The sequence below is a fragment of the Heloderma suspectum genome, chromosome 3, assembly GCF_057233095.1.
Source record: "Heloderma suspectum isolate Gila_16-S chromosome 3, 16-S_ref, whole genome shotgun sequence".
Lineage (NCBI taxonomy): Eukaryota > Metazoa > Chordata > Lepidosauria > Squamata > Helodermatidae > Heloderma > Heloderma suspectum.
Window position 1 is genome coordinate 327,423,304 of NC_139460.1, and position 23,390 is coordinate 327,446,693.

General features: G+C 48.2%; 1 protein-coding gene across 5 annotated transcripts in view; it reads left to right on the forward strand.

The window, feature by feature from the left end:
* TP63 (tumor protein p63) overlaps nucleotides 1-16,958 on the forward strand; it is a 183,083-nt gene extending 166,125 nt beyond the window's left edge. For 4 of the 5 annotated variants that reach the window (XM_084847798.1, XM_084847799.1, XM_084847800.1 and 1 more), the window contains 4 exons: nucleotides 9,029-9,186; nucleotides 10,217-10,361; nucleotides 12,437-12,530; nucleotides 13,614-16,958. In XM_084847798.1, the coding sequence (XP_084703924.1) occupies nucleotides 9,029-9,186; nucleotides 10,217-10,361; nucleotides 12,437-12,530; nucleotides 13,614-13,910 (694 nt within the window). In that variant the 3' untranslated portion in view covers nucleotides 13,911-16,958. The remainder of the gene's footprint in view (nucleotides 1-9,028; nucleotides 9,187-10,216; nucleotides 10,362-12,436; nucleotides 12,531-13,613) is intronic. The other variant, XR_014789673.1, reaches the window with a different exon arrangement.
* The last annotated feature ends 6,432 nt before the right edge of the window (nucleotides 16,959-23,390 follow it).

Here is a 23,390-nt window from a genome sequence, read left to right on the forward strand (position 1 = left end):
CTGGCGCTTGGGCCTGGAACTTTCTGCATGCGAAGCATGCGCTCTGCGACTCAGCTTTGGGGGACAGAGTAGTTCTAGCTAGTATGTCGCCCTGTCCCTAGGATTTTGAGTCAGGGTCCATAATGTTATGTTTGGTTTGGTTTGGAGTAAAAAGAGGAATGAGAGAAATGCTTTGTAAAACTATGCTACCTGGGGATGATGGGATTGCAGCCCAACACATCTGGAGGGCACCAAATTGGGGAAGGCTGGTACAGAGCTACGTTCAGCATCTCCTTTTTTGCCCCTTCCTCTATCTGCCTTGTTGTTCTTCTTTGTTATGGACTTGATCTCTCCTGGATGCTTTTCTGAATCTTTCATTGCTGACTACCTTCATGATCACGGTCCTCTGAAACTAGACAATTTTCCTTCTTCTTTGAAAGCAGCCGGCTCCAGTTCCTATCAAATGAATACCTAAAGCAGGGGGGATCAGAGACTATTTTCATCCCATTGCCTTAAGTTCCAAATTGGTGTTTTGCTGTCACGTTTTGAGAGGCAGAGTTAGAACTTTCTTGGATGCTGCTGTTTGAAGTCAGCTGAACTCGGTTGCCAATGACTCCTGCCGCTGGAATTCTGCCACTGCCCTTGGGGGAGAGACGGGCACGCTTTTAGCATAGCCCCATCAGGGCTTCCTTTAACAGTCAGCCAATTTTTCCCTTTGCTTAGTTTCAGTCCATTAAGGATGGTTTCTGCTGGTGCAATAGGCTGAGGAGCCTGAATGTAGTGGTTGCTGGGATCAGAATGGCTTTGTGTTAAAACTCAGGATGTCTGCAAGAGTCCTAAACTCACATGCTGGGTTGTGCCGCTGATGTGTTTGCAAGTCTTTGGAATTACTAGTAGAGACCAAAACACTGCAGCAGGCCTTAGCCACTTCGGACCCCCTATGCTGACCCCACTGGCCTTACATTGTAGCCTTCCAGGGTCTTGACTCCATCACGACACCACCTTCCATTTTGACAGTCCTGGGCAAGCAGCAAAACCAGGGCAGGGCTTGTGAGTAGGGACGTCAGAGAAATCCACAGCGGATTCAAATGAGTTTGATTTCTAAGAATACCACCTACAGATTCCACAGCAGACTGGCTTAGCAGAAGTGCACATTAGCACAAGTACAATGAAATTCTGGTTTTTAAAAGTCTGAATACGTCAATGGAATGAAAGACACTTGACAATCCATGAAACACAGATGGAACAGATTTAACAGAATCTGTGCATCCCTTCTTGTGGGCTGTACTTGGCTTGGTGGATCACAGTTTGTGCAGGCTGCACTATAGCCTTTCAGTCTTAAAGTTGTTTGACACCTTGCAAAATAATAATATAGTTTGGGAACTGTATTCCACATTAAATATATCTTCCCCGATCACACACACACACACACACACACACACACACCAGGAATGCTTAACAAGAATTTTGAATGTACTTTTAAATAGTCTTGCTATTGATGCAGACTTACAAAGCAGTGTGCCCTCCACATGACCTGCAGCTGGGATAAGCCCTCAATTTTAGAATTATGCCCAGCATCTCGGAGCTTTCATTTTGATTTCACTGGAACATGCCACATGCTTCTTCCGAACAATGGGTTGAGCATTGTGAATGTTGGCTACCTTGGAGGCCCTGGATGTGGGTGGGAATATATTTATAAAATCCATAATACAGCCGCAACTATCTCCCCCAAGACAGCAGCACCCATACCTTTCCTGGACTTAGGAACTCAAAAAAAGCCTTGCTGGATCAAACCAAGGGTCCATCTATTCCAGCATTGTGTTCACACAGTGGCCAACCAGCTGCCCCAATGGGAAACCCACAAGCAGGACATGAGGGCAACAGCACCCTCCAAGCCATATTCCCCAGCACTGGTGTACATAGGAATACTGCCTCTAATACTGGAGGTACCACATAGCCATCAGGGCCTACTGGTCATTGATAGCCTTCTCCATGAATTTGTCCAAACCCCTTTTAAAGCCATCCAAGTTGGTGGCCATCACTACATCTGGAGGTAGTGAATTCCATAGTTTTAACTATGTGCTGTGTGACAAAGTCCTTCCTTTTATCTGCCCTGAATCTCCCACCAATCAGCTTCATGGGATGACCCCGTTGGGTTCTAATATTATGAGAGAGGGAGGAAAGTGTCTCTCTGTCCACATTCTCCAAAAGATTCGACTTCATAGCAGTGCTTTCAAGGGACATCCTCCTCCAGTTATGGACTGGAGAGACTGGAAGCTAAATACCATCAGTGGCAGGTATCCTTGCCTTGTCCTTTCCCCAGTCGCATGTTCTTCCAAAGTCTGTTCTCCACACAGTGATCATGAAGGTATTTTTCTTTGTCCCTGCTCACAGTTTGTCCTTGTTTTTCATTTTCTTTCCTCTCTCTGGTTCCTTCTCCACAGTCTCCTCTCAGCGTGCCTCAGGAGTGAGCTTTCAGAAACGAGGAGGGAGCCGCCCAAGAGAAATGAAGCCTTTCTGAAACATTCCAGCCCCCCAAACCCTTCAGTCTACTCATAAACCAAACTGGAGGGTGGGGAGTTTTTGTCCAGCTCCATGATCATAAGAAAAAGGGGCTGTCGCTGAGCAAAATGGCTTGATTAAAACTGGGCAGACAACAGACTCTTGCAAAGAATCAAGCTTTTTCAGGAACAGCAGCTCCCTTAGCCATAGACTTAGTATTGCCAGGTCTGGAACCACCTCATTGTCCTTCTGCATTGTAAAATATGTTGCTTCTCCTTTTTTCCCATCCTTTTGCTATGCTTGTAAAAAAAACAAAAAACCTCTACGGTGTTTTCTCTGAGCAGGTCTCAGTCTTCAAGCGTAACTTAAAGATGTGTGTTTATGCGTTAAGAAAGAAATGCAACTTATGACTGAGAGCTTATTTCAACTGTAAATCTGGAAGTGCTTTTAATGCTGGTCAGAGACTAGTAATATGTATAGAATTGAGATACATGTTTCTGCTGGGCAGACGGACATTATGAGCACATTGGGGGTCAAATAAATTGTTTTCCCTATATAGTTGATGTTGCCTTTGCACACTGTTCACAACTTTTCTACCTTTTTTGCAAAAGAGATCACATGGAAACCTTTTAAATTAATGGGGAAATAACTTGTTTTTGACCATTGCAGATTTTGGGCAGCCTTGAACCCTCAGCCCTAAAGTTCCCTTTTCGTCTTCACTATAGCAAAAGATTGATGACTACCTTATCTGTGGTTCTTAGTGGTTAGACCGGCAAGATGCTGGTGATGAGGGCAGTTGGGCCCAGGAGTCAGAGCCATGCACACTGCTCAGTTACATTCTTGGAGCCACTGTTGAGGAACCATGTTGGGACCTGACGTTGTACAATTAAAAATATAATAAATGGACTTGATGTGCAGTCACATCAAGATGCCTTTTCGTGCTGTGATTCAATCAATGCATATTTATTTGAACCATGCATGCATAGAAGTATGAATAGCGGACTCCTAATGCCTTGGTACCACTCCTAAAACAAGATCAGGTAATTCAGAACCTAGGGAAAAATCTGGAGCAAGAGCATTTTGTAAACATCCTAGTAGCAATGCAAATATTATCAAGTACTGAGATTGGATATTATCAGTACACCTTATCATTAGGGACCATAGCCACATCATAGAAATGGTGGCAGTTTTTTCCACTATGTCTCAGAAGAAGGTATTAAGAACTGATTCTGTGCATCTGCCTTGGCGTATATTGGATAATGGATATTGACTTGGGATTCTGGTCTTGTGTGATCAAGGGAGTCGTTTTGAGCTTTGCATAGCTAGAGGAATATGTAAGGTGAACAGGTATCCCGTAGATCAGGAGTGTTGAACCTTTTCCAGCCCAAAAGCTGAATTCCATTTCGGAGAAGCTCTCGGGGGCAGTGTTCCAAACAAAAATACAGAGTATTTTTGCTTAAATCTCTTAGGGCTCCATCCTATGTATGTTTAGACAGAAGCGAGTCCTACATAGCTGGCTGGGGAATGCTGGGAGTTGTAGGACTTTTTTCTGTCTAAATCTGCATAGGATTGTACCCTTACAGAGCGTAACTAAGCCGTGTATAACTAAGCCTTAGGAGAAGAAGCATTTCAGACTTTTAGAATGGAGAAAAAACTGCACACAAGCCAGGAAACCACCAATCACTGGTTGGGAAAGGGGTTGGGGACAGGAGAAGGGGAAGTGGCCAATGGAGCAATCTGGAGGGCTGGATTTGGCACAGATCCACCTGCAGTCTGGTCCACATACTGAAATGGATTCTAAAGTGCATGTTTGTGGCTGTGCTCCCCCACCCCACCCCACCACCATGTGTGTTTCATGGATTACATTCTTTGCAGCCTTGCAAGTGACTCCTTTATGTTTTGCCATCCCTGCGGAGAATGTTCAGGTTCATCCTTGGGTAGGGTTGCTTCACTTTTATCAATCAGTCTAATCTCTAATCGCACCTTGCTCTATTAGGGGTCCTTCCAGATGGAAAATTGGCCACAGCAGAGGTGTGTGGGGGGTAGATACACTAATTATTTTCTTCCCCAACCTGGTGCTTTTTGGATGTGTTGGACTGTAGCTGAACACATCCGGAGGGCACCAGGGTGAGGAGGTCTGTACTAATTCAGGCAGATCAAAGGAAGGACTTCTCCACACAGCACATAGTGAAACTATGGAATTCGCTACCACTGGAAGTAGTGACGGCCACCCATTTGGATGGCTTTACAGGGTTGTTAGACAAATTCCTGGAGGAAAAGGCTGTTGATGGCTACTAGTCCTGATGGCTATGCAGTGTGCTACCTCCAGAACCAGAGGCAGTGAGCCTCTGTACACCAGTTGGTGGGATCATGGGTGGGAGGGTGCTGTTGCGCTCATGTCCTTCTTGTGGGTTTCTGGTCAGCAGCTGGTTGGCCACTCTGTGAACAGAATGCGGGACTAGATGGACTCTGGGTCTGATCCAGCAAGGCTCTTCTGATGTTCTTATGTTCTAATTCAGTCAGTGCAGCCACGAGCCACACCGAGGTTGTGACAATTTTCCATCTGGAAGGCTGATGCTGCTAGTACCTGGGGGTGAGTGGTCAGTTAGCACTGGTGAGGCTAAGCAGCGAAGGACCTGACGAAACCTGAACAGGGCACCCCCGGGGAGCTCCGTGTCAGGTGCTGTATGCACCTGATTCAGAGGTGCAGGATCTTGTATAAAATAAAATGAAAGAGCCCAGGGGACACAGTCCAAGATGAAAGGTTGGACGAACAAAATCCTGTGCAACATTGTGTCTCTTTTTCTGGCTCATGCTTCCTGCCCTTCTTGTTTACAACTAAATCACAAAGAGACATTGTGGGAAGCCTCAGCTAGACCCAGCCTAGAATACAATCCAGAGAGCCGAAATTAGCCAATTTGATGTACCAGTTTAAAGAACTGGTCCTGTGCTGCACTAAGCCAACCTGTACTGCAGAGCTGGCAGTTTCCTTCTTCAGCAGTTGCTAACATGAAGTGGGAGCCTGCTCTTTTTGCCCCCGTGTCATCTTGCCATAATTATGCCGGGGCGCTAGGGGTCTTTCTACATCCCTTCGAGGAGCAACCCTCATGAACACCCACTGCTCCGGCCTTTCTGCATTCCGTAGCTGACGTTTCTAAGAGGCAATATATCTGTGTATGTGTGCGTGCGTTGTTAATCAACCTCATTAGATCTTAGGAATGGAAAGTGCAATGATTTGGCCCAGGTTCAAAGTGATTCCACTGCTTAATCTTGTTTGAAATTCATTAGCAGTCAATTGCTCTGCATTTTGTATACCAAGTTGTCTCAAGAAGGGAACTTTGGAAAGAACTGAGATTAATTTCCTTTGCTGGGAATCTTTGAGCAGCCTCTAATCAGCCACAAAAGGTTTCATACTGAGAACTATTCCTTTCCTCCTTTTTTTGTCTTCCTCTCTGAACGTGTGGTGCTGATTTTCAATAAACTTTTGCATCTTGATTTTACCTAGACTGGCTTTTTGTCTTTCCTGCCTGTCTCTCCCTTGTTCTTTCTTTTCTTTACCTTTTTGTAAAAAGGAGTGCGGTGTCCTTGCTACTCACTCATCGCTCACTGTTCTCTCCTGTGCTGGCTGGGGGATATTGGAAGTTCTAGCCTAACGCATCTGGAGTGCATCAGGCAGAGGAAGGCTGTTCTCAGCAAAGGCTCACAAAGCCTCCAGGGCTTTGCAGCCATTCTATGGAAGTGCTAGCCAAAGCTCACGCTGAGTGCTCATGAAACACCCACTGCTTCCTCCTTCCTCCAAGGACCCATAAACTGACACAGGGCAAGACAGAAGAAGTTGGCGCTGGGTGCTCCCCAGAATCCCTAGACCTTCGTGGGGCATCTTCCCCCACCGTGGATTCTTGGAGAGGGACACCACCAGCCCCAGAATCTCCAGTGAGGAAATTGATGCTGGACAGGCCGTTACATCTGCAGCATCAGTTTCCCACTGGAGATTCTGGGACTGGTCATCTCAGTTGCTAGTGGGAAAGACTAGGACCTGGGGGATTGCCACTGCTTCCTCCCCCTTCCACAAGGTGGAAGGGCCCACTGATGCAGGAGGAAGTGGTGGCAGTGCGCAGGGTCCTGCTTGGCTCAGTCCTGCTTCCAGGTTTCTTCTGCACCCTCGGGAGGATGACTCCTTTTCCAGAAAATTGCAGTGTTGAAGAATGCAAGCTGATGGACCCAGTACAAATCTCCCCCCATCTGTGTGTTCATTAAGGGTGCATCAGGAAAGCCATCACCTCTCAGCTGCACTGCCTCCATCTGCAATACGGGGATGCCTGCCTCCCAGGGTTATTGCAAAGATTGCTGAGATACTGCACATGAACACACATTGAACACCCAAAGCTCTACATAAATATTAACCATTAGTAGTAATATTTGCTCTCTAGCACCTTGACTCACTTGCTTGAGTCATCCAAAGCAATGGCTTTGGTGGCAACCTTCTGTAGTCCATTACCTCTGTCTAGAATATTGTGGCCAGTATATATCTGTGAGGGGCTGGTGTATGGACTGACCTGCACTGGTTGCTCTGAAGCTCTGTGATTCTTAGAGACAAGAACTCTGCAACACCCTCCTTCTGCAGCAGAGTGAGGAATGTAATCCTGTATTCATGTGAGTATGAACAGTATGTGGAAATTAGCCATTTGCAAGGGAACTACTCATTCAACTGTTTTTAGAAAGCTGATGCAGCAGGGGAAGCACCCAAATAGTCTTTGTTAAGGCAACAACTGCTGGATGAAACGGCTCAAGAGGGCCATGGCTCAGTAGGCTGAGCACCAGCTTTGCATGCCAAAGGGCTCAGGTTCAATCCCTGGCATTTCCCGTTCAAAGGATCTTGGATAGCAAGGAGTTTGGGGGGCCACTGGCAGTCAGAGTAGAAAGCGATGAGTGAGATGGACCAAAGGTCTGGTCCTGATCACTGCAGCTTCATATGTAGAATTCTGTGTTGCCACAGCACAGGTCTCTGTGCTATATGCTTCTGTACCTCACCCTGGCCATCTACAGCCAGGTCCGAAGTGTGTGCGTATGCGTGCGTGTGTGTGTGGAGGAGTGGTGCTTGGCAATAGCTTGGAACATGCATTGAAATAACGGTGGGTACCCATGATAAGGGCTGGTGCTCTTCAGGGATGGCCATGTCTGCAGCAAGTCAGGCACCTCTGCAACTTGCCACAGGTGGTAGCAAGTCATTGCCCTGGGGCATCTTGCCTCTCCCACAAGGCAGCCCAAGGGAAAGTTGCTTGCCGTATTCTGGGAGCAGGCCTGGCAGTTGCCACAAAATGTTCTAGTAAGTATTAAATTCTTGAAGTCGTGCCCCTGCTGATGGTCATGGGCAGGTTCCCCCCCCCCCCGAGCCTCAAATGGGAGAGTAAACAACACGAGGATTGCAAAGCATTTGGCTAGATAAAGCTTCTGCAGAAATGTTTGGCCCACTCAGGGGATCAGCCCTGTTCACCGTACAGTAGCGACGACCTGTGCCGCTGGGGCCCTGCTCCAGACAACCATTGGCTGGCTTCTCCTCCATGCAAAAGGATGCCCTCAGTGCAGAAAACCAGCGTGTTGTGGAGAAGGACTCTAGTCTAGCTTTCTCCCTGGCATGTTACTTCTCTGTGTGGAGGTAGGGAAGGATATGGCTGGCAATTTTGGTCTCACTTTGTTTCTCATTTTTCCAAACTCAGGTTGGTTTTGTCCCAAATATTGAGAATTGTTTTTTAAAAAAAAAACTTCACATGAAAATCTGTATACGTTTCTCCGAATATTTGCATTTTTATATGCAATTTTGCCTAATAGACACAGTTTCTGCTAGCGATTTTGCCTAAGGTAATGCATTTTTATGTGATTTTCACTTCTATATGAATTTTTGTCTTCACTTCCCCTATTATGTGTATTTTTGTACACATTTTGACTGGATTCAGAGAAATGCGGATTTTCAAAGGATAGCTGAGTTTCAGTTTGCATATTGGTTTGAAAGCACAAAATTAGGTAAATTTGCATTAAAATGTGAACCTAATGAATTTCTCCCCCCTTCCTATTGAAGGAAATCTTTTTGTCTGGAGAAGCAATCCGTCATGTGAGCACCACATGCAATCTGCAGTGGTCTAGCCCAGATACGGGTTGGCCACCTCACCAACAGTGAGGTTCGTGTGTGGGCAGCCAGCCTTTTGGACTGCTCTCTATCTGCTACGTGAGCTCACATCCCTTGTGTCTTGCCAATGCAGTATTTGCATGCTGAAAGAGTATGCCTGATCTCTGCCCCCCCCCAACGCGCTTGTGCGGCGCGTGCTCGCTCGCTCGCTCTCTCTCTCACACACACACACACACACACACTCACTCACTCACACTCACACAGTTACAGCCTTCTAGATCTGCCCTTAATTGAAATTAGCTCACCTTCCCACCCTGACTATGAACAGCTGCCAGTTTAATGCCAACTCCTGCCATTTCAAATCAGCCCTTCCCCCTTCTACCATGTGCTCAATTTCTCCTCCCTTGTATGTTTGTTTTTCAGAAACTCCATCCAGTCTCAGTCTTCGTACGGGTCCAACTCTCCTCCGCTTGGCAAGATGAACAGCATGAACAAGCTGCCCTCAGTCAGCCAGCTCATTAACCCACAGCAGCGCAATGCCCTGACGCCCACCACGATCCCCGACAGCATGGGAGCCAACAGTAAGGGAGACCCACCCGCTGTGTCTCGCCCACTGGCCAGAGGAGTAGCTTAGGAGTGGCTTGAACCTCAGCTCGTAGCACAAGTAGCGAACCCAGGCTCAAGAGCTCCCAGCTGCCCCACTGGAATTTGGGGGAGGGTTATTCCACAGGATAGTGGGTGCCCAGCAGATTCTGAAATGCAGCCATTACTGGAGCCCGTTGGGTCCGCATTCCAGGTCTGCCTAGCAGTGTCTAGACCCAGGGATGTCACTGGTGCACGTGAAGGCGTAGAGCTAAGCCAAAACGACTGTCTAGCTCTTCTGTTCCATCTCGTTATTGCCGAAAAGTGCCTTCATTTTTTTTTAACTAACCCCTCAAAATTGTGTCCATTTTTTTGTCCAAGTCCTGGGTACTGAAAGGATTTGTTGTTGTTTGTATGTATGTATGTATTTTATTTAAATTGATTTTTAGGCTGCCTTTGAAGATGGGACCCTCGCAAGACAGAGGGCGCAAATGCCCCCAAACACCTGTTTTTCAAGGTGTGCAGCAAGCCCAAAGATTTGCTGTGCTGTTCTCCCATCTCAAACTTTCCTATTTTGACATGCAGTTGGAAATTCACAGAACTGTGTCTCTGCTCTGTACATATTGAGCCACACCGGCTGGGAATTATGGGAGTTGCAGGCCAACATGTCTAGAAGACACCAGGCTGGGGAAGGCTCTTTTATTACCTTAGAGGTAAAAATCCAGCTTGTCTAGAAGGCATTTTACTGCAAGGAAAATGATTTGTTTAAAGTGAAGGAGCCCAAGACTATGGAGGTGTAGGGAGCACAGCAAGCTTCCAGTCCTGGGAAAGGACTGGGAACTTGCCTCCTTTTTTCCGTGTCTCTTTCAGCCCAGCCAACAGCAGATGAATGACCAGGGAAATCTGTGGTTTGAGTGCAGGTATTAGAATGGAGACTACCAGATCAACAGGGAGAAGGAAGGGATCCTGGCTTTCGAGCTACTGGTGTGCCTATTTCCATGACTCTTTTTCCCCCCTGCTTGCATACAGTTCCGATGATGGGGGCTCACATGGCCATGGCTGGTGACATGAATGGGCTCAGCCCAACGCAGACGCTGCCCCCTCCCCTCTCCATGCCGTCAACATCTCACTGCACCCCACCGCCTCCCTACCCCACAGATTGCAGTATTGTCAGGTGAGTGAATGGCAGTCATGCAGGCTTCCCCCCCCCCCCGCCACACACACACTTGTAGCTTGGGTGGTGGTAGCCTCCTTCTCCATTCTGTTGAGTCTTTTATTTGAAGCCGAGTTCTTCATGAAGCAGTTTGCAGGTCATGTAGGACCTGCCAAGAAAATGCCAACTGGCCTAATGAGCCACCTCTGCCTTCCTTTGCCATCACCCCATAGCTTTCCCGGCTGCCAATCCCACCTTCTTGCACTTTCTAAAAGAGAAATCCAGGTAAGATGGGGGTGATGCAGGTGGCCATCCCAGAACTCTAGAGGGGTGTCTAATTCATGTGATGGGTGGGGTGGTGACCTCCCCATCTGACCTGGCTTAGAGCCTATGATTTTCCCTGCATCCCACCTTGCATCTAAACTAGTGATAGCCAAGGACATCTTTCATCACCTGCTTTGGTTGTATTGATTCCAGGAAAAAAGGGATCTCTCTTCTGTAATCTCCAAGACTGGCTACTGTAATTCTCTGTATGGGGCTGCCCTTGAAGACAGATTAGATGCTGCATGTGGTAGGGTTCTCTGTCATGGAGAAATCCAGCCCTTTGGGGGCCCAACAAATCTGCACAGTACTTCTGGCTCAGCTTTGTATGCTGAGCCGGGGGTTAGTTCCCAAAACCCAGGAACTTTATGGGGGGGGGGGTGCAAATTGCAGCCATTAATAGTGCAATTTGTGCAAAATTGTGGGCTTAAATGGTCTAATTTGCACAAATTTATGCCCACAGTGTTGCGGAAATTGCATTGTTTATGGCCGCGATTTTATGTAAATCATGATTTGCAAAATAAAAAAACTCCCCCAAATCCACGAGCTGGCTGAATTAGTTGTGCACCGAGTTGTGCCAGTTTGCAGATGAGTGAGCCAGACAGAGCCTGGGGGGCTGAGCCAGCAAAAACCCACCCAGCTCCACCCCGCAAAGGACTCCTCCGACTTCCCTAGCATGTGTTGCGGAATACTGCTGCTCATCTCCTGATGAGTATTGGGAAGTGAATACCGATGGCACTGGCTGCCTGTTAGCTTCTGTGTCCAGTTCAAAGCGCAAGTCGTTGCCTAGAGTAGTTCCTACAACACCCCCACTTTATCTTTACTCATTGGTCAGGCCCTGCTCCGTGAGACTCAGCTACGCGAAATGAAAACCACCATTGCAAGCGGCAGAGCCTCTGATGTGGTGGCCCACAGCTCTGGAGCCCCCTTTTAGATGAGGTTTGGAGCTTCTCGCCACTTTCCGCCTTCCTGAAGGGTTGCACGACCCACTTGCCTGGAAGTCATTTGGCCGGCTGGTTTTCTTTTGTGCTGTCCCAGTTGATTTTGTGGAGGAGGCGGTGTTTGTCTTTGTATGGTTTACATTCCTGAATTTTTTTTAAAAGGGCAATGGTTTTATCTTGCTTTTACATGCGTTGCTTTGAGCTTGTAGAAAGCGACATTCAAAAGATTTACACAGGCACAGTGAACCTGGCAGCTGAGACTGGGACCCTGTCAGGCAACTGCCAGTGGAGCAGCAGGCCAGACATTGTCCTGCCCCCAGGCGTGAATTGGCCGCCTTCCTCACGCAGGGCCATCTCTCCTGTGGCTGTCTCCTCACTTGGTGGCCGATTCAAAGCGATGCTGAATTCCCCCACAGTAACATAGCCACCCATCTCTCTGCCGTTCGCTGCACGGCCCCTTTGCTCTCTCCCTGAGTAGTTCAGGCTTTGCGGCCCAGATAGCTGGCGTGGGTCACGACTTCTCTGCCCCGCTTCTTGGGCAGTATTGGCTCTGAACTTCCGTTTTCCTGTTGGCAATAGATGAGGCCATAAACGGGGTGAAAGGTGGTGTGTGTGTGTGTGTGTGTGTCCCCTGCGCTCCCCCCAAATCAAGGCTTTTGCATAGCAGAGCGCCTGGTGTGGTTCTTGCCATGTTTGGGCTGTTGCAGTCTGGGTGACCTTCTTATCTCAATTTCTCTCTCCCTCTCTCTCTCTCTCTCTCTCCCTCCCTCCCTCTCTCTCTCCCTCCACCTTTCTCTTTCTTTCTTTCTGTCCTCTTTCCCCCTCCTCCTGCAGTTTCTTAGCAAGGCTGGGCTGTTCCTCCTGCGTGGATTATTTCACGGCGCAAGGGCTGACCAACATCTATCAGATTGAACACTACTCCATGGATGTAAGTAACTGTCTCACCCTTTCACTTCCAAGGGGAGGGGCCTTTCAGGCTTCACACTCTCAGCCCAGGGGCAGCGGGGGGAGCAGGGGGGCGAGGGGAGTCGCAATGCCGCGTTGCGACGTAGGGCCAAGCTACACACTGTACTGCAGCCGGGCGTGACAGAGACCCAGCAGCCCCTTCCCCATTGCAAAATGCCCTGTGGGAGAGGAGAGTTTGGATCGGAGAAGGGGACAGTGCGAAACAAGGACTTGATCCTTCTCCTGCCAGCTGCTTTTCTACTGAAATGTCTCCTTCTCCCTCCTCCCCTCCACAGCTGATTTTAGCCCCGGGGTGTTTGACACCAAGTTGACCCAGTGAATGGGTCAGGAACGCTGGTGGGGCTGAAAGCAGGTGGTGGGGAGGGAGAGTTTCTGGGAGAAATGAACATGGCAGGAGGAAGGGTTGAGCACTCCTGCCCTTCCTCCAGTCCAAATCATCCCCTCCTAAGGGCACTCTGTAATTGAGACGGGGATGTTGGGGCTTTGTAACAAAGATTTGAAATCTTGTTACAGCTGCATCGTAACCTGTAGTTTGCCCTGGGGGGAAAGCAAAGGCTTCCGACCCAGCCAGGGGTGTCTTAGCCTAGTTGAGCTCTGAAATCCACCATTGCTCTGGCCTGCAGGTTTCTGAGGCTTTGGAAGTGCCTTGCACAGTCTGCAAACAAGGATCCCAAATGAAAGTGGTTGGCCGTGTGTCTTCTGTGGTTCCTCCCCTCCCCACTCCCTCCTGCCTCTGCACCCTGAACCTAAAGGCGCCTTTCTTTGCTGGGGCTGTGCTGTGGGGCTGCTGCTGCTGCTGCTTGGGGCTTAGCCAGAGGGCTCCGCGATCCTATGGGGCTGAGGATCTCTGCATTTTCTCACTAGCTCTGGCCGAGGTTCTTTTGCTTTTGAAGCAGATTGCTGCCAAATGAGACTAAATGCGTTTAATCCAGGGAAGACAAGTCCTTGAGACGTGCAAGCCCTGTGGAAAAGTTTCTGAATCCTGTCGAAGTTTCTGCTGCTGCTGCCGCTTCTTTGTTAAGCCGGACTCCTCTTTGTCTTCCAGGATCTGGTGAGCCTGAAAATCCCAGAGCAGTTCCGCCATGCCATTTGGAAAGGCCTCATGGACCACCGGCAGATCCACGACTTCTCCTCCCCACCTCACCTCCTGCGCACACCCAGCGGCGCCTCCACCGTCAGCGTGGGCTCCAGCGAGACCCGTGGGGAGCGCGTCATCGATGCCGTGCGCTTCACCCTGCGCCAGACGATCTCCTTCCCTCCCCGGGATGAGTGGAATGACTTCAACTTTGACCTGGACGCCCGCCGCAATAAGCAGCAGCGCATCAAGGAGGAGGGCGAGTGAAAGGGCGCATGGCTCCCTCCCGCCCTCACCCGCGCCGGCGGGCCTCTCAGCTGCTCCTGCCTGCTCCGCTGCCCCTAGGTGGGGTGTGGGGGCGTGAGAAGGAAAGGGGAGCTCAATGGCTCTTCGGTGCTCGCTGCACCCACCGTTCTGGTCTGTCTGCCTGCTGGGGCTTGCGGCCTGTGCGCTTTGCCGGCAGGGCACCCATTCTGTGTTTTCTCATACGCCGTAGGCAGCTTCTGTTTGTGAGGGAGGGTGGCCGTCATGGCTTTCGCTCAATGAGGACTGTGCATAGTGAGGCGGGGTGGACATCTGGGGAATTGTGGCCTTCCGCAGTTGTGGCACTTAATTCCTTGTGCTTCTGCTGAACCAAGCACTCTTCTCTATGCATGCGCTGCACGTTTGGTGCCAGGCGACTGCTTGCCTGTGGGGTATAACGTTTTTTCCCATGCACAACACGCAGTTGCAACCAGATTTCATATCCCTTGCAAATTTCTGTATGGATTCCTTTCTGAATATATGTTTTGAGGATGTATAGTGTTAAAGGTCTTAGGCAGCCCGTGATCCGTGGCTGCCTTGGATGGCTGTTGTGAGTTCGACAGTTGTAAAGTTGAATGATGAGAATTGGCCAGCTGAGGTAAGGGTCATGGACATGGTGGGCACTGGGCCCTATGGTTAATTTGGCAGCCATATGCTGTGTTTAATAATTGTCCTGCTGAAACCATTGCAGCCAGAGTAGCCCCTGTGGCCACACATGGGGCATCTCCTCAACTTGTCTGTGACATATGGCCAAAGATAAAGTTTTGGCCGTAGGGCTCATTCATGCACACGTTCAAGTTCTGGGAATGATCCGTCGCCGTGGCATGAAGCCGCAGGCATCCATTCTAGTGTCACCTTGTGGTTGCAAGATGTTATGCCAAATTTGCTTTGTTCCCTGTAGACTCTACTGCTTTGCACCAGAATAATCTGGTTTTGGGCCCTTTTGCAGACTGGTAGAGATGCCTGTGCACTTCAGAGGAGGTGAGGTGCACGAGTCCTATTGAAAACAGTGGGACTGAGGCGCTTTCCTGGATATGCCAGGTTCCAGTATGATGTGGGTCTGCCGAACTTTGTCATGATGGCATCCCAGATACTTGAGTCTGTGGGGAAGTCTATGTGTGGCTATCGGATTGCTTAAGCCACCCTTCCCCAACTCTCCAGAGGTGCTGGACTGCAACTCCCATCATTGGGATTGATGGGAGTTGCAGTCCAACACATCTTGTGGGCACCAGGGTGCGGACGGCTGGCTTATGGAATCAGTCCTGGAAACATTTAGTGGTCTGAACCAGATCGGAGGTAACTTTTATCCTCGCTGCCATGCTTTGTGGCATATACATCCCAGGGTGCTGTAGGCCGGTTGGGGAGGTCCTCTTTCCGGGTGAGCATCTGAAATCAGCCTGTAAATGATGACTTTCACTTCTGCTGTGGCTGTCATACGTAGCATGGCTCTCTGCTTTCTAACTCCTCAGCTCGTGCCCCATCTCACACGACTGATATGGAGACACACTTCAGAATGAAGAAATAGGAAGGGGAGCCCAGGCTTAAGCATAATGGTGGCCCTTTGGGCACCAGTTGCCCACAGATGCCTCTTTCATTAATAAATGTAATGAGTTCACCATCTCTAAAACACCCTGATAATTATATTTCTCTTTAAAAAAAAAAGGGAAGTCAGTTTGATTTTTTAGTTCAAGCTTCTGTTTTCTTGGGTCTTTGTTAGGAGGATTTGGTCTACTTCAGGTTTGGTCCTGATTCAGCTTTAAGCAGTTAATCCAAAGAAACTCTTGACAGGAAGCCTGAAGTGGTACCTTGGGAAGGGTTGCCCATGGAGACAGTTCATAACCAGGGAGCGCTGTTACATTTTTCTGTTTGAAGTGGCCGAGAATCTCTACGGTGTGTGGTGCCTGCAAGATCTCCCCTTGAAGCAAGCCTGTGAGCGGGCGAAGTTGCAACCACATGGGGTTTCACTTGCCATTTCAATGGGGGATTCTCTGAGCCAGATTTTTTGGATTCCTATCAACTCCTGCTTCTGCCTGCTGCTAGAGTTCATGGATCATATTTCCACATAAATACCCTCGAAATGGCTTTTGAGGTTGGATTCCAGAAACATTTGTCCTTCGTTTTGAAATTTGTCACTTTTCTATGGCATTTTCAGTCCTTTGTGAAAACTAATTTCCCTTTTACCTCTGTTGCATACTGATTGCAAAAGTCAAGCATCTTTAAGGAAAAATTGTTGATCAACTCTATGAATATCCAAAGCAACAAGCTTTCTGGCTTGCGTTTTATTTTTTTTACTGCTTCTGCCATCCACTCAGCCATGCAAAAACCTTTGTTTATATTCTACATCAACTGTCCATTTTCTTGGCACATCCATAGCTGCAACTCTCTCCTTATGCCCCCCTGCTTTTTTACTGCCAAATACACTGTAACCTTATGCACATACATCATTCTGCAGAAGTTCTGCACAGATATGTTCTGCACATGTCTGCAGTATGATGCAAGACATGTTTCCCTGTAAAGTTTGTAAGTACAGAATTGTGTTGTATGTATTATTGTTTTTGTCATTTCCTGGAGCAATCATTTATTGATTTCTTTTTTTAATTGTTATTATTTCTCCTTGGGATATTGGGCCTTTCAGAACCACATTTTTGTTTGTATTTTTTTAAATTTTTTAAATATTGTTTTTATGGGAAAGGCTATCTGCATTATGACTTGCAAAATGCTGGTGATGTTCATGTTAATGCGGTGTCTGCATTAATGAAACACAGCGGGTGGGAGGGAGAAATGATTGCAAAACCCTCTCTGGCGGGGGGTGGCAGGGGGTTGGGGAGGGAGAGGGAGGGTTGACTTCAAGAGTCCTAGATTTCAAAATACGTTCATTTGTTCAATTCAAGTGGCAGACATCCACAGGCTCCTCATGACTTGTAAGAAGTATTAATTTGATGGAAAACACTCTGTTGTCAATGCCAGTGTAAATAAAACCACATTACAAAAGCAGTGTTGAATGTTTCCAGCACTTGGGGTAGTTGCACTGGTTTTTGGTGTGTGTCAAAGTGTTGATGGTTAATTTTAGAGGGAGGACAATACTGGCTTAAAAAATACAGTGCCCCCACTGCGTGGCTGAGGGCTCTGGAGCTTCTCATGCCCGCACCAAGGAGTTCACAAAGTATCATGGGGAGATTCTCGCAATGCCTTTTTAGTTTGCATGGGAGACCAGCGGACCAGACTGAATCGTTCGTGTCCAGGAATAAACATGGCTCATTCCCAGCTGAAAACAAGTGTCCCAAATGTAGCACTAGAACAGGTATTGGACATCAGCAAAAAGAGGTGAGCTGTGCCATGGAACCACTTCTATATAATGCAGAAGGAAAATTGCAAGCTGGTAAGGAGTTTGAACGGGGATCTGAATACTGAGTAGGAATTGTATGGGAGGGATGCACAATAGCTAACTAATTTGAGTCTATACCTTTTCTAGTCAGGAACCATGTGCAGTTATGTTAGAGCTCTGTGCTTTTAAATAGGAGCCATGCACAGCAGTGCTTGCTTTCACATATCTATGTGCAAAAAGAACATAAGGGGAAACCTCCTGGGTCAGATGGGGGGCCCATCTAGTCCTATTTCCAGGAATGGACAGGCAGATTTTTATTTATTTATTGCATTTATATCCTGCCTTTTTTCCTCTTGCAAGGAACCCAAGGTGGCTTATATTATCCTCCTTCTCTTCATTGTATCCTCACAACAACAGCCCTGTGAGGTAGGTTGGGCTGAGAGTCTGTGACTGGCCCAAAATCACCCAGTGAGCTTCCATGGCCAAGTGGGGACTACAACTTGGATCTCCTGGCTCCCAATCCAACACTCTCACCACTACACCACATTGGCTTTCAGATGCTTCTGGGGAGCCTACAAGCAGGGCATGAAGGCAATAGCCCTCCTTTACTCCTACTCCCCCCCCCCAAGAGCTGGTTTATAGAGGCCTAGTGCCTCTGAAGGTTCCATTTTGCTATTACAACTAATAGCTGAGGGCCAAATTCAGTTTCCAAGAAGCTCTCGGGGGCTGCATTCCAGTGGTGGGTGAGGCCTAAATACCAAACATACCAGCATATTTGAGCTGAAAGCTCTTACTGGCTTAGAAGACTTCGCAGAGACATTTCGACCTATCCAATAGTGGGAAACGGCACAAAAGCCGGAGAACCACCACACGACTGGGGGGAAAGGGCCATGGCCATCTGAGGACCCCAGGCAGGCCCTCTTGGGCCCCCAGTTTTAGCTCTTGGGGCTCCCCGCCCTTGCTCTAAAACCAGACTTGGCTATCCAATTTTGCGGCTAAGTGTGCAGATCAGCGTCTTGCCAAGGCTGAAATAAGTGCAGGAATCATTTCGCACATTGTCTCCAGGGTTGGTCCCAACCACACAAGCAGTTTCTGGACACAGCTCTCTTGGTTGGGCACCAACCAACCACAGTGTGGTCCAAAAGCATTGCCAAGAATGCTGGGAAGCAAGTCCTAGGTTTGCACAATCCGAGGGTTGCGTCACAGCGTCCCCTGACGTTGCATGGGATCTCAATACATTACAAGATGGGTGGTGCTTGGTTCAACAACACTACAAGTGAGAAGGATCTTGGAATTGTTGTGGATCACAAGCTGGATATGACCCAACAAGGTGATGTGGCTGCAAAAAAGGCAAATGCTGTTTTGGGCTGCATTAATAAAAGTATTGTTTCCAAATCCCAGGAAGTACTAGTTCCCCTCTGCTCAGCACTGGTTAGGACTCACTTTGAGTACTGTGTCCAGTTCTGGGCACCACCCTTTAAGAAGGATGCAGATAAACTGGAGAGGGTTCAGAGGAGGGCAACAAAGATGATCAGGGGACTGGCAACAAAGCCCTATCATAGAATAGTAAGGTTGGAAGTGGCCTACAAGACCATCGAGTCCAACTGACTGCTCAATGCAGGAATCCAAGTCAAAGCATCCCTGACAGATGGCTGTCCAGCCTCGTCTTGAATGCCTCCAGTATGGGAGAGCCCACCACCTCCCTAGGGAATTGGTTCCATTGTTGTCGTATTGCTCTAACAGTCAGGAAGTTTTTCCTGATGTTCAGCCAGAATCTGTAACTTCCTGTAACTTGAGCCCATTATACCGTATCCTGCACTCTGGCATGATCGAGAAGAGATCCTGGCCTTCTCTGTGACAACCTTTCGAGGACTTGAAGAGCGCTATCCTGTCTCCCCTCAGTCTTGTCTTCTTTAGGCTAACATGCCCTGTTCTTTCAGTCTCTCTTCATAGGGCTTTGTTTCCAGTTCCCTGATCATCTTCGTTGCCCTCCTCTGAACCCTCTCCAGTTTGTCTGCATCCTTCTTAAAGTGCAGTGCCCAGAACTGGACACAGGACTCCAGATGAGGCCTAACCAGTGCTGAGTAGAGGGGAGCTAGTACTTCACAGGATTTGGAAGCGATGCTTCTATGAATGCAGCCCAAAAGAGCATTGGCCGTTTTTGCAGCCACATCCCATTGTTGGCTCACCTTCAGCTTGTGATCGACAACACTTCCAAGATCCTTCTCGCTTGTAGTGTGGTTGAGCCACATATCCCCCATCTTGTAACTGTGCATTTGGTTTCTTTTTCCTAGGTGCAGAACTTGGCATTTATCCCTATTAAATTTCATCCTGTTGTTTTCTGCCCAGTGCTCCAGTCAATCAGTATCACTTTGAATTTTGTTTCTGTCTTCCAAGGTATTAGCTATCCCACCCAATTTTGTGTGATCTGCAAATTGGATCAGCATTCCCTGCACCTCCTCCTCCAAGTCATTAATACAAATGTTGAAGAGCACCGGGCCCAGGACTGAGCCCTGCGGTACCACACTCGTTACCTCTCCCCAGTTTGAGAAGGTCCCATTGATAAGCACTCTTTGAGTCCGATTCTGTAGCCAACTGTGGATCCACATGATCGTTGTTTCACCTAGCCCACTTTGAGCTAGTTTGCTCATCAGGATATCATGGGGCACTTTGTCGAAAGCTTTGCTGAAGTCGAGGTATATGATGTCCACAGCACTCCCATAGTCCACAAGGGAGGTGACCTGATCAAAAAATGAGATCAGATTAGTCTGGCAGGATTTGTTCTTGACAAATCCATGTTGGCTTCGAGTAATCACTGCATTGTTTTCAAGGTGCTTACAGATGGATTGCTTTATCATCTGCTCCAGAATTTTCCCAGGGTTTGATGTCAGACTGACTGGTCTGTAGTTCCCAGGTTCCTCCTATTTACCCTTTTTGAAGATAGGAACAACATTAGCCCTCCAGTCATCTGGCACTTCACCCGTCCTCCATGATTTCTCAAAGATAATAGTGGTTCTGAGAGTTCTTCTGCCAGTTCCTTTATGACTCTAGGATGCAGTTCATCTGGCCCTGGAGATTTGAACTCATTCAAAGCAATTCGGTGTTCCTTGACCATATGCCTATCGATCTCAAGCTGCAATCCTGCCCCTTCAGCCTGTACTTGGCCTTTGCCAGGGGGGTCATAGACCTTCTTTTGGGGGAAGACTGAGCCAAAGTAGGAATTGAGCACCTCTGCCTTTTCTTTGTCATCTGTTATCATTTTGCCATCCTTATTTAATAGCTGAACCACCATTTTTTCCTCTGTCCCCTCCTGTGAGGAGAGACTGAAAGAACTGGGCATGTTTAGCCTTGAGAAGAGAAGACTGAGGAGCTAGGATAGCGCTCTTCAAGTACTTGAAAGGTTGTCACAGAGAGGAAGGCCAGGATCTCTTCCCGAACATCCCAGGGTGCAGGACACGGAATAATGGGCTCAAGTCACAGGAAGCCAGATTCCGGCGGAACATCAGGGAAAACCTCCTGACTGTTAGAGCAATACGACAATGTAACCAATGACCTAGGGAGGCGGTGGGCTCTCCCACACTGGAGGCATTCAAGATGAGGCTGGACAGCCACCTGTCAGGGATGCTTTGACTTGGATTCCTGCATTGAGCAGGGGGTTGGACTCGGTGGTCTTACAGGCCCCTTCCAACCCTACTATGATCTCTCAGGTGGTTCTGTAGGGCAGCTGCATGGAAAACAAAATACTTTGGGCCAGTCCTTACCCATCTGGTTAAACCTGTAAGGATTAGGAATCCTGCACAGCCCCCAAAGTAGCCATTTTCTTGTTTTGAATATTTACACTTGAACTCAAACATACATTTCTCATCGTTCTAGGACTTTGCCTCAGGTAGTGACTTGCATGTGTGAATGAACCATTGCAGATTAAACATCCATGTTTTCCTATTGTCTAAAGCACACTGTTGTTTCATATGGAGGCAATTTTTCACATGCATTTACCATGTTAAAAAGCAGTAAGCCAAGGTCAGGTGTACCTGCATGCCTGAATCAATGCTTAGCTTCTGGGGCAAAGGCTACGGGCACAGGACTTTCTTCCTGAGCTTGCCTTGGATGCAGAAGACTACACTGTCCTTTCCCCTTCTTTCTCATTGCCCTATTGTTTCCAAAGCCAAATCAGCAACTGAGTTGCAAGTACGAAGGGAAATTGAAGTCCAGAAGGAGCACAGTTAGTGATGTGCTCATGGGTCAGTCCAAAGATGTAACTTGGTGATTTTCATTTTGCATGCAGAGTTATCCTAGCATGCCCTGATTGGGGCGGGAGTGCACCTTGAACAACTACCCCACCATGTTAGTTACATTCATGACGCCTCTGCCCCCTGAGCTGAAGAGATTTTGTGCAATATTGTACACAGGCACGCGTGCGCACACACGCACACACACTCTCTACCAAGATATGGGCAGTGTCAACAGGGATGCACTGGGATGTCCTAACACAGCCCACACTACAGGCGCAATGAAATTCCTGATACATTGTGCCTAGAGTATCAGGCTAAGGAGATGGTGTGATGCTGGGAGGCAAGATAACTGCTGCAGTTGCAAAGGAGGATGGCTGCCCCATGGAACTGATAGAGAAAAATTTCTCTCCCTCTCCCCCCCCGCCCCTCCCTGTGACTCCTGAGTGAGCTGTGCCTCCACCCTCCAGTTTTAACTCAGAACAACAAACCCATATCCTGGGTATAGAAGTCTGGGAAACTCCATCACTGCTCCTGCAAAAGAAAATGAAGGTGTTGGCCACTTTTTAGTTTCTAATCCTCTAAAGGCTTGCTTTATTGAAATACTTGTCCAGTTTACGTCCCCATATTGATGGACAATGTTTACCGTTGGCCCTTGACCATCTTTAGTTTCCCAGGATGCCATGCCTTCCCCTGATCAACACATGCAGCTGAAGCTTCTGACACACCTTTCTCCCACAACTGTTGCCTATTCTGGTTTCCCTGAGGGAAAAACAGATATTGGCGCCTTCTTGTCCCGGAGCCAAACACCACACCAAGTTTCTTCTTTGGTTCATTGTGCCTGATCCTCTTGGGAACCAAGTAATCAAACAGCAGCTCTTCCATGGAGCAATAGTTGCACTTGGGAAATGGGGTAAGTGGTGGAAATTCAGTAAAGATTTAGGGACTTATTCATGCCAAAAGCATGAATAACGTTCTTGCATGAAAAGCTCACAGAGAGCCCGCATTTGGCTGGCAACTCCCTCCCTGGGTGTGGCGTGTACCCACTGCCATGCACAGGAATTTGGCTTTCCACGCATGTTTCAGAGAGTTGACGTGATACAACTGCAACATCAAGACTTCATAAGCAAGGTAAAGCAGTGAGGAAACCGATACAAATGCCACCTTCTGGGGTGCTTGTTTGTCCCTTGTGGGTAAAGGAAGAAAACCATTGACCGAACACTGAGCCAAGAGAGAGGTCTATGCGCTGCAGTGATGGGGGCTGTCGCGAGACTGACCAAGGGAATCTGGTTCTCTCAGGGGCATCTGCTGACTGAGGCAGCAGGTCTAAGACCACAGACAGGTCCTGATGGACTCGTCGGTGCATAATCAGCCCTCCGGGAGTCATTGTCACAGGACGTTCAAACCGCCCCCAGAATGATTAGCTTTTACCAAAGGATTCAGTCAGCCCTCCCCAACTGGGCATCCTCCAGATGTGTTAGACTACAAATCCCAGGGTCTTCCTGCCATCCCTGCTGGTTGGAGGATGCTGGGAGTTGTAGTCCAATGCATCTGGAGGTTTCCTTGTTGGGTGAGGGTGGATTAGATGCATTCATGAAGGAAAGCCACCATTATTTTGAGAGGACACTATAGCACTATGTCAGTGAATGCTTCTGGCGGGGAAGAAGCACGTTCCGCCCTGCCGTGAGTGGTCAGTGAGCGCCTGAACACAGAGTCACGCATGTCTGATTCTCTCTATGGCATCAGGAATCCAGTTGGTAGCAGAGTCCCTAATCATGTGGATTAGTAAGGCATTTCTGGTGGTACCAAGAGTTTGGGGCTGGCTGGGTTTTTAAAAAAACTCCTTTCTAAAACCATAATACCCAAGGCAGTGCACAAATTTGTAAAAAC